Source organism: Triticum aestivum, chromosome 6D (assembly GCF_018294505.1).
Source record: "Triticum aestivum cultivar Chinese Spring chromosome 6D, IWGSC CS RefSeq v2.1, whole genome shotgun sequence".
In the NCBI taxonomy this organism is placed as follows: Eukaryota; Viridiplantae; Streptophyta; class Magnoliopsida; order Poales; family Poaceae; genus Triticum; species Triticum aestivum.
In genome coordinates, this window is record NC_057811.1 from 467,392,424 (window position 1) to 467,404,180 (window position 11,757).

An 11,757-nucleotide genomic window follows, 5' to 3' on the forward strand; every position below is an offset into this window, starting at 1 on the left:
AACCAATAAGAACACCGCACTGGTATTCAATCAAGATATAAGCTCAATTGGGCGTATTATTTTAACGAGGTTGCCCCTTACCTACACGCTTCAAAATTGAGGGGAAAATACACCCATCAATTTTGGCTGTCGCAGAAGTTCATTACTCAACCGTGGACTCGAAAATTCTTTCTGTTTTAAAATAAACTATTCAAACATTTTTTACATTATCCTTTGATCATGTTTTATGCGGTTTTCAACTATCTTGGACGAAGGTGGTTGAGAACGGTTATCACTCACTAATAGAAAACAGGGCTTTGGTCACAGGGCAGTATTCACATTAGTCCCGGTTCAGTCACGAACCGGGACTAATGTGAGCATTGGTCCCGGTTCGTGCGGCTAAGGCATTAGTCCCGGTTCACCTAGGCCCTTTAGTCCCGGTTGGTGCCACGAACCGGGACTAAAGGGTGCGATACCGGTTGGTGCCACCAGGGGAACCCCGTTAAACATTTTCAAAATCCTCAAAAACCTAACAAAAAAAAGTTACGGGGCTTTTAAGATCTAGAGTGGAAAAAAATCGAAAAAATTTCAAACTTACTAGTGGCGCACAGAAAAAAAATATAGTTTCAATTTTTTTTGGAAAAAATCTGGTCAAATCTGGTCAAACTGTGGTCAAACTAATTATTCTAGAATATTAGTGTTACTAAATAATTATTTCAGTTTTTTTGAATTTTGGTCAAATCTGGTCAAACTGTGGTCAAACAATGGTCAAACTAATTATTCAAGAAATATTAGTGTTACTAAATAATTATTGTTTTTTAAAACTATAGTTTCAAACTCAAACAGTGAAATGTGTCACTTCATGCTCAAGCTAAATTCCTGAGGGTTAATAGGATTGACAACTTACTATTGTCAGGAAAACAACAAGTGCAGACTTGGAAACGAGGGAGAACAGAACCCGGAAATTAAGCGTGAGAGGATGGGTGACCGTCCGGGAAGTTAGATGATTTGGAATGATGAGGGGTGATTAGAGATTAGAGGATAAATTGAGCAGTGATGAGGGGTGGTGATTAGAGATTAGAGGTTAAAATAATTCAGAAATTTGAAAATCAAAAAGAAATTCAAAAAAAAAATCAAAAAAAATCATAAAATTTCCTACCAACCGGGACTAAAGGTGGAGCTCCACGTGGCCGCGGCCTTTAGTCCCGGTTCGTGTAAGAACCGGGACTAAAGGGGAGAGGCATTAGTAACGACCCTTTAGTCCCGGTTCAAAAACCGGGACTAAAGGGCCTTACCAACCGGGCCAAAAGCCCCTTTTTCTACTAGTGACTTATACACGTCAACTGCTTGTTAGAACCAATTATGAGGAGACTTGGTGTCAGGTGCTTCAGAACTATGCAAGGGTTCAATGACAACAGCTATGACTTCATGACACTAGTTGCTCCTTAGGGGCACGTGCACAAGGGCTTTCCGGCTGTCATCGAAAAAATCAAGCCGACTTCAGTAGGAGAGTGGCGACAGCGGTGCATCGGTCGCTCGTTCTGACGATAGTAGTGGTCGTCTGTTGACCTTGGAATCAAGATGTATTTTTTATTATTTTTGAGATGTTGTGTATTTTTGGTGAATTTTTATAATAGATCTCGTCATTTTCACACACAAAACAAGAATGAGGATTTTATAAGAAAAAAAAATAAAAACCCAAAAAAATATAGAGCAACTGAAAAATAATATGAATTACCAGTAATAAACTAACACAAAACTTCAACTATAAAATGCAAATAAAATAGCCACAAATGAATATAAGGGTTGAACACAACAGTTAACATCTCAAAACTCCAGTAGATATGGTAGCGAGGGCATCCATAAGGAAAATAACGCACACCATTCTTAAAAAAAAAAACCCACACCTTGTATTATCATACGGGGCTAGAAGCCGCTTCCTATTTTTGATATTTTGAGAAGGGCTTTGATAGAATTATTATCGAGTCCGATTGCCTTGAGGTCATTGAGATTATGAATGAAGGAGGTTTCTCATCAACAATATTTTGAGGATGTTTGTACTCAGATTACTACTAGCTAGTTCCAGCTTCAAGAATGAGAAATTTGGTGGGAAGGATATATTTTCTTGGATGACATGGAAAAAACGAAGGGGTGTCGACCTATTGGTGGGAGTGGTGAGTGATTTGTCCCCAACTCCAGCTTCTAAAGTTTTTGAAGCAAGAGCTTCACAAAAACAGGGAGTTGTGCCGAGATTCTAGTTTTTTTCGGAGAGACATATTGTGGAGCTACCCTATTTGACTTGTGTTTTCCGGAGCGGAGTTAAAGTTTAAAGAGCGAAGTAGTCCCAAACAAGCATTAGTAAAGTAGAAATCTCGTTTTGTAATAGAGATGCCAATTTTGTTGCTCATGGCTTAGCTAGGGACGCCAACCACAATCACAATGCTTGGGTTGATGAACCTCCTAGTTTTATTATTTCCTTGCTTGTGAATGATGTAACGACTATTTGATAGCGATAATGTGAGCTATGATGGCATTCCTTAAAAAAAGGGCTAGAAGCCACCTCACATCTTACTACTCGAATTACATTGAAGGCCTAGTAAACAAGTAAAATTGCAACAAGGTCTCTAAATGAGACATGTGCAATAAAATTAACACACATCATAAAAGAACAACTTGAGTTGCCAAGATAGCATCAACAGGCCACGAGTTCACCATGGCATCTTGCCGTTGACTAAGAATGAAACCAACCATTGTTGTCACCGGCAAGGCGAGGGCCAGAGCATACCAAGTATTTTTGGAAATGGAGGGAGAACCGGTCTCGGGAGCCAAAGGTAAAGCATATCGCCATGCTCAAGAGGCCACCAAACCATGCCGCCAAAACCAAGGATGAAGACGGAGCACGTGCACCGACGAGCCGAATCAACTGTCTCAGGCAGGGCACACCTATAGAGACCTAAAGTTCACTTACGCATATCAACTTTGAGTTACCACTAAAGTTCACTTATGTATTTTATACTTCAGAATTGGTTGTCTTTTAAACCGAACTATATTTTTCCTCTTCTAAAACACAATTGAACTATCATGTAAGTAGAATAATTATATGGGGAAGTGTTAAATGGAAAACATTTTCTCGTTTATGATTGAATGTTGTGGCGGTTCTTTTCTCATGCATGCACGATTGCATATTGAGGTGAGCCTTATTCCCTTCGTAATTATCTGGTGAAGTGTTATATGCTTACAGATAAATAAGTGAGTGGGATGACTCTTTTAGGTATATATATAGGATTTGTATCTGTATGACTCTAAATATTTTTTAAAAATCTACTAATTCAGAAATAAACAATGCTATTTTATTAGATTGTTATGAGCCATGGTATGTTGAATGTATTCTCTACTTGCACACTTTAGAATGTTTTACTCAATCTAATCCCTACATTCCATTGGTTTTTTGGATATCTTTAGATTTTTTGGATTCGTTTTTCTGAATGCCATGACAAGATTTGAGTTTTTGGAAAGCATAACGTCCTTCTTTTTTCTCCGGGGGTTTCTCAAAATGTCAAAAAATGTATATGTTTCTATTCATTTGAACATGTTATTTGCGTGACAAGGTGAAGTCTTGCCACGTGTCTTGGGAACGGACTTAAGACTGCTCGGGATAAGATCAATCATCGGAACGGTAAAGCAGAGTAGTATGGCAATACATTGCTAAAACAAACAAAAAAGTAGTAGTATATGGTACATGGTAGAATGCTAAGCAAGTGCTCGAGCAGCGGAGCGTGTGTGGTGTGTGGTGCCTCGAGAAACCGCGCGCGTCCTCTCGAACTCGATGGACGGGAGGCTGGCGATGGAGCTGTCGTGCACTTCCGCACTGGACTGGACGTCAGGAGTGAGCAGGAAGCAAACGTGTCGTCGCCAAAACGAATTAGCTAAACACAGGCAAACGTGTCGTTGCCAAGGCGGCGGCGACAAACGGATCGATCACAGGCAGCTTAACAAACAAGCAAACGTGTCGCAGGCATAGCCCCGCACTCCTCGCTTCGCCGGTGCCGTGTCGAGCCGAGCCGGTAGTAAAAACACGCGGACCGACTCGGCCCGCTACGTGTCCCGCCCCATCCACCCGACCCGCGCCTCCTCCTTGGCGCGCACGCGTACGTGTCTCCCGCCTCCCGCGCGTCACCCGCGACACGCGCTGCGTCCGCCAGACGACGATCGATGCCTGGACGACGGGGCCAGCCCAATCCGCTCCCCGCCGTCAACCTTGGCCGGAACGGAATAGTCGAATGCCAGTGTTATGTTTAATCGCGTCTGCCTTTGCCTTGGGTACGTGTGCGCGCCGCTCCCGCTGACGCCGATGCTGACGAGTGAGCTCTTGGGCGTTGGGGTTGAGCAGGTCCGGTGGTGGGGCGGAGTGACGCACCGCCTTTCCCTTTCTTCCCATCGACCGGCGGTGGTTCGGTCTCGGTGGTTGCGTCGTCCACATCCGATCCGATCCGATCCTTTTCCCTCGTGCTCTTCTTCTTCCGTCCGTCCGTCCGTCCGTCAATGATGGAACTTCATGCTTTGGATGGTAGTTTTTGCACACACAAAAAAGAACTCCAAAAAATACCTAGGAAGAAAGAAACCACAATACTTAAAACTCCAAAAAATGTGCAATGTTCGTGGTTGAACAAATTTGTTTAGCACTCATGTCAAATCATGGCCACGTCCATCACCAAAATCTTTGTTCAATTTACTTGCTTGTTTTCTGTTTGATACTGCATTATAGTTTCCGTTAATTTTACTTGCTTGTTTTTTGTTTGATACTGCATTATTTTTTTGTTTGATACTGCATTATATTTCCCGATAATTTTACTTGCTTGTTTTCTGTTTGATACTGCATCATAGTTCCCGTCAATTTTACTTGCTTGTCTTTTTTTGATACAGCATTATAGTTTCCGTGAATTTTACTTGCTTGTTTTTTTTTATACACCATTATTGTATAAAACCACAATACTTATTTTGAGAGGGAGGGAGTAGTTTCTCGTTGTATTCCAAGTAGTGGATGATGGATAACAATACTTAAAACATAGCAATTAAACAAATGATCAAATATAACAGGACTTAAACAGGGGGGAAGAACACATCTCATCTTATCAGTGATCAACAAGGTGGTGGTTCATCACATGAGACAACTCAAGGTACACTGATACAATAGCAATAACCAGAGAATGGTTTCTTTTACAGACAAAACTTAAACAGGGGGAACAACACATCTCATCATCTCATAATGAGCCTCAAAGCCCCCTGGATGCACGCTACTGACTCCCTTACCACCCTAATTAAGCTCCCAACTTATATTTACAGGTGCCTCACGATTCACAATGGCGGGTGAGATCTTCTTCAGGTTCGTTGGTTTTATTCCCAGGTAACAATAGAGCCACAAACTGGCATGTCGACGACGACGGCGGATCGGTACTTACAGTTGACACTCAACAATGCAGAAGAAGAAGGCGGCGACAATGGCGCGCCGCCGAGATCACTGGCCTTCCAGGAGCACCCTGAGGCTATGGAGCCCCTCGGCCGAGATGCTCCGCTCGACCCTGCCCGTCCTGTTCACCCTGATCTGGGGAGGGGCCTCCTGGTGGAACGAGACCATGACCGCCGTCAGGTTGTCGGTGGCGCCCCGCCGGATCGCCTCCTCCACGATCTCCTTGCAGCACCGCCGGAGGTCGTTGTGGTCCTGGAGCCTCCGCCGCGCAAAGTCCACCGAGTTCTGGTTGGAGAAGTAGTCCCAGATGCCGTCGCTGCCGATGATGAGGAACTCGTCGTCCTTGGTCAGCGTGATCATCTTGAGCTCCGGCTCGGCGCTCAGCGGGCCTCCGGGCTCGCCCATCTCCTTGAGGCCATCGAGATGCCAGTCGCCGAGCGCTCTGGTGACCGCTAGCTGGCCATTCAGATAGCCGTCGTCGACGTAGCCGCCTAGGGATTCAACTCTCTTTCTTTCATTCAGGCAGCAGGCCCTGTGGTCCTTGGACATTTCGATTGCGGCGCCGCGCCGGGAAAGGACAGCTCGGCAATCGCCAGCATTTGCGACCAGAAGAGACCTGCACAAGACATGCAAACAATCAGCATTGCTGGTCACTCAATAACAGAGCAGCCTGCAGCTATGGAGTACTGATGCCAACTCTGATGAGCCATACTGGCATTGGCATATTATAACACAAAGCATGGTAGCAGTATCACAAGAGGTCCTAGTGCAAGTGCAGCAATTTAGAGAAATTTAATAACCTTAGTCTAAAGCATGTTGTGATTTTTTGAATTATGATGCATAAGTTTGAAAGCAGCTTTAGGAACAAGTCAACCTACTAGTATTCTTGCTAATAAAAGATAAGATAATGGGAGTGGTTCATTAATTCCAGCTGCAATAAGTAAACTAGTGCTAAATAATCTGTGCTACTACTTGGCTCTGGATTTTTCAGGGAAAGGGAAGGGGAGAAACGGAAGCATTCGCGCAGCACGCAAAGTGTGTGCACGTTTTTTCCTTCTTCTTCTTCTTCTCCTCGACTAATCGACCATCCAGACCGAGGCAACAAACACGCACGAATCAAGGACGAAAGGAGAAAGAAAGACCTCTATTTTGACCTCATGTTCTCGCGGCGGACAGAAAAACCACTGATTTCAGCGAGCGAAATCCGAACACGAACGAACATCGCAAGAAACAGAAAAGAAAAACAGAGTCAAATCGAATGGGCGTAGAACAGGGGAGGGGAGGGGAGGGAGGGGGTTTACCCACCGCGAAATCTGCCGGCCTCTCGATCTGCGCGTCCTCGAATCCCTCCACGCACATGTCCGGTTCGCCGCCGCCGGTGAGTTCTTCTTCTTCCCGACCTCTCGCTCTGGCTCCCGCGTTCGCCCTGTTACTCTGCCTCACGATTGGACTCGAACTGCCGCCGCAGGTTCCGGTGAAGAAGGATTGAAGGATTGAAGGGGGAGTGGGACGCGACCGAGACCGGGACGGGCTTGGAATCGGAGCAGAAGATTCGCGGGAATATCTCTCTAAGCTAGCTCTCTGTTTCGATCGGGGGTAGGAAAAGGAAGGGAAGGCGGAGGCGGATGTGGGATTTGCTGCTGGTTTCTTTCTCTTCTCTCTTCTGTCTTCTCTGTTTACGGAGACGGGGAGGGGAGAGAGGGGAGAGGAGGTATTTATCCGAGTCGAGGGACGAGAGGCCGGGGGGAACACGTGCTGGTTAGAGCCCGCGGCGGGCCATGCGTTTTTTCTTTTTATTTCTTTTTTTTGCCATCTCGTTTTATTTATTTCTGTTTTTTAATTACCCCGTGGAGCTCGTTTTTCACTCGGGGGAGAAAAATGTTTGCCACGCTCATGCTGTCCAAAACAAGAAGAAAACATGTTTACCGCGCTCGTTTATTTTTTTTATCTAGAGAAGATGATTGGTTAGAGCGTATGGTTTTTGTGCGTATGGCCACCTATCTATGGGTTTCTTAATTGTGAAGTGAAATAGGTGTACAAGTTAGATTAAATTTGGTTAATTCTCGCCTAGACCAGAATTAGCATATTCGAAGAAAGATGTATTTACGTGCGCGTGTCATTCATAATACCCTAAATGTATGTTAAAGATGAAAAGAGTATAGAAGCTGTCCACGACATCGCATTACGAATGGTGCCGCCAAGCATCCACCGGACTAAAAGTAGATACTGGATAAACCCTCCACACAAACAACCTTCTAAAGAAGCACCCACAGATCACCGCATAACATGCCCGCCGTGCACGAGGCATTGCCTTCCTCATCACTTGATTGGGCAGGTGGGCTTCAAGAGGAGATGCATTGTTGCAGACGGTGTCGTTTCGATGCCTCCAAATGTCACAAATAACGTTCGGTGCAAAGAAACAAAAATCCTCGGAAGGATGAGGATGACCGACGTGGAGTAGTAATCCTTTCGTGGGTGCCGTCTAGGATGTGAGAACAGTCTCTAGGTTCTTCTAGAAGAAAGCATACTTCTAAAATATGTATAAGCATGTGTATCATGTATCAAAGCGAAACAAATGGTATGTAAGCCGTCCACACTACAACATGGCATCACAAAACGCTACCACCAAGCGTCCACCGGACTAAAAGTAGCTACTCGACAAACCCTCCACTGAAACAACATTCTAAAGAAGCCCCGCAGATCACCGCATAGCATGCCAGCTGTGCACGAGGCAGTGCCTTCCTCATCACTTGATTGGGAAGGTGGGCTTCATGACAAGATGCATTTTTGCAGACGGTGTCGTTTTGTTGCTTCCAAATGTCCCAAATAACGTTCGGTGCGAAGAAACAAAAATCCCTGAATGGATGAGGATGAGCGTGGTGGAGTGGTAATCCTTTCATGGGTGTCGTCCATGATGTGAGAACTGTCTCTAGGTTCTTGTAGAAGAAAGCATACTTCTAAAGTGTGTATAAGCATGTGTATCATGTATCAAAGCGAAAGAATGGTATGTAAGTCGTCCACACTACAACATCGCATCACAAAACGCTACCACCAAGCGTCCACCGGACTAAAAGTAGCTACTCGACAAACCCTCCACTGAAACAACGCTCTAAAGAAGCCCCGCAGATCACCGCATAGCATGCCAGCCGTGCACGCGGCAGTGCCTTCCTCATCACTTGATTGGGAAGGTGGGCTTCACGACCAGATGCATTGTTGCAGACGGTGTCGTTTCGTTGCTTCCAAATGTCCCAAATAACGTTCGGTGCGAAGAAACAAAAATCCCTGAATGGATGAGGATGAGCGTGGTGGAGTGTAATCCTTTCATGGGTGTCGTCCATGATGTGAGAACTGTCTCTAGGTTCTTGTAGAAGAAAGCATACTTCTAAAGTGTGTATAAGCATGTGTATCATGTATCAAAGCGAAAGAATGGTATGTAAGTCGTCCACACTACAACATCGCATCACAAAACGCTACCACCAAGCGTCCACCGGACTAAAAGTAGCTACTCGACAAACCCTCCACTGAAACAACGCTCTAAAGAAGCCCCGCAGATCACCGCATAGCATGCCAGCTGTGCACGAGGCAGTGCCTTCCTCATCACTTGATTGGGAAGGTGGGCTTCACGACCAGATGCATTGTTGCAGACGGTGTCGTTTCGTTGCTTCCAAATGTCCCAAATAACGTTTGGTGCGAAGAAACAAAAATCCTTGGAAGGATGAGGATGACCGACGTGGAGTGGTAATCCTTTCGTGGGTGCCGTCTAGGATGTGAGAACTGTCTCTAGGTTCTTCTAGAAGAAAGTATACTTCTAAAATATGTATAAGCATGTGTATCATGTATCAAAGCAAAACAAATGGTATGTAAGCCGTCCACACTACAACATCGCATCACAAAACGCTACCACCAAGCGTCCACCGGACTAAAAGTAGCTACTCGACAAACCCTCCACTGAAACAACGTTCTAAGGAAGCCCCGCAGATCACCGCATAGCATGCCAGCCGTGCACGAGGCAGTGCCTTCCTCATCACTTGATTGGGAAGGTGGGCTTCACGACGAGATGCATTGTTGCAGACGGTGTCATTTTGTTGCTTCCAAATGTCCCAAATAACGTTTGGTGCGAAGAAACAAAAATCCTCGGAAGGATGAGCATGGCCGACATGGAGTGGTAATCCTTTCGTGGGTGCCGTCTAGGATGTGAGAACTGTCTCTAGGTTCTTCTAGAAGAAAGTATACTTCTAAAATATGTATAAGCATGTGTATTGATGTCTACTACGCAACCTTCTTTTTGTAGACGTCGTTGGGCCTCCAAGTGCAGAGGTTTGTAGGACAGTAGCAAATTTCCCTCAAGTGGATGACCTAAGGTTTATCAATCCGTGGGAGGCGTAGGATGAAGATGGTCTCTCTCAAACAACCCTGCAACCAAATAACAAAGAGTCTCTTGTGTCCCCAACACACCCAATACAATGGTAAATTATATAGGTGCACTAGTTCGGCGAAGAGATGGTGATACAAGTGCAATATGGATGGTAGATATAGGTTTTTGTAATCTGAAATTATAAAAACAGCAAGGTAACTAATGATAAAAGTGAGCGTAAACGGTATTGCAATGCTAGGAAACAAGGCCTAGGGTTCATACTTTCACCAGTGCAAGTTCTCTCAACAATAATAACATAATTGGATCATATAACTATCCCTCAACATGCAACAAAGAGTCACTCCAAAGTCACTAATAGCGGAGAACAAACGAAGAGATTATGGTAGGGTACTAACCACCTCAAAGGTATTCTTTCCGATCAATCCATTGGGCTATTCCTATAAGTGTCACAAACAACCCTAGAGTTCGTACTAAAATAACACCTTAAGACACACATCAACCAAAACCCTAATGTCAGCTAGATACTCCAATGTCACCTCAAGTATCCGTGGGTATGATTATACGATATGCATCACACGATCTCAGATTCATCTATTCAACCAACACATAGAACCTCAAAGAGTGCCCCGAAGTTTCTACCGGAGAGTCAAGACGAAAACGTGTGCCAACCCCTATGCATAGGTTCATGGGCGGAACCCGCGAGTTGATCACCAAAACATACATCAAGTGAATCAATAGAATAACCCATTGTCACCACGGTTATCCCATGCAAGACATACATCAAGTGTTCTCAAACCATTAAAGACTCAATCCGATAAGATAACTTCAAAGGGAAAACTCAATCAATTACAAGAAAGTAGAGGGGGAGAAACATCATAAGATCCAATTACAATAGCAAAGCTCGCGATACATCAAGATCGTATCACCTCAAGAACACGCGAGAGAGAGAGAGATCAAACACATAGCTACTGGTACATACCCTCAGCCCCGAGGGTGAACTACTCCCTCCTCGTCATGGAGAGCGCCGGGATGATGAAGATGGCCACCGGTGAGGGATCCCCCCTCCGGCAGGGTGCCGGAACAGGGTCCCGATTGGTTTTTGGTGGCTACAGAGGCTTGCGGCGGCGGAACTCCCGATCTATTCTGTTCCCCGATGGTTTTAGGGTATATTGGTATATATAGGAGGAAGAAATACGTCAGGGGAGCCACGAGGGGCCCACGAGGGTGGAGGGCGCGCCCCCTGCCTCGTGCCTTCCTCGTTGATTCCCTGACGTGCACTCCAAGTCCCCTGGATTGCTTCCGTTCCAAAAATAACTTTCCCGAAGGTTTCATTCCGTTTGGACTCCGTTTGATATTCCTTTTCTGCGAAACACTGAAACAAGGGAAAAACAGAAACTGGCACTGGGCTCTGGGTCAATAGGTTAGTCCCAAAAGTAATATAAAAGTGCATAATAAAGCCCATAAAACATCCAAGATGGATAATATAATAGCATGAATACTTCATAAATTATAGATACGTTGGAGACGTATCAGCATCCCCAAGCTTAATTCCTGCTCGTCCTCGAGTAGGTAAATGATAAAAGAAAGAATTTATGAAGTGTGAATACTAGCAGGTGCATAAGTTTGATCAATGATAATTTCAATCACCTTTTCTAGCATCATTATATGTCATAAGAGTACCTCAACTCATAGACCTTTTCATGATCAAGTAACAAACTATTCACATGTTAAAGTATAGATTATAAACTTTCTTGAAAACTAACAAACCGTGTTATTAGTCATCAAACAATTACAATTCATCTTATTTTCAGGAAGAGTCTATGTCAGAGCTTTGATTCAGCAAACTTCACATACTGAACTATCATTTAGTCTTCCATGATTGGTACCACTCAAAGCATATTTTTAGAACAAATAGTATTCATCGAACACAGAGAAA

The 11,757-nt window shown here is 44.5% G+C and overlaps 1 protein-coding gene across 1 annotated transcript; it reads right to left on the reverse strand.

The window, feature by feature from the left end:
• Positions 1 to 5,130: 5,130 nt before the first annotated feature.
• On the reverse strand, positions 5,131 to 7,146 carry LOC123142721 (probable protein phosphatase 2C 27). Its single transcript, XM_044561497.1, has 3 exons — positions 6,752 to 7,146; positions 6,144 to 6,157; positions 5,131 to 6,062 (listed from the first exon to the last, which is right to left on the reverse strand). The coding sequence occupies exons 1-3, from the start codon at positions 6,803 to 6,805 to the stop codon at positions 5,495 to 5,497; spliced, it is 636 nt and encodes a 211-aa protein (XP_044417432.1). The 5' UTR covers positions 6,806 to 7,146; the 3' UTR covers positions 5,131 to 5,494.
• Between the last annotated feature and the right edge of the window lie 4,611 nt (positions 7,147 to 11,757).

What these genes read in the sequence shown, in the direction of transcription:
- LOC123142721 (XM_044561497.1), bottom strand. Translation starts at nt 6,805, where the DNA reads ATGTGCGTGGAGGGATTCGAGGACGCGCAGATCGAGAGGCCGGCAGAT.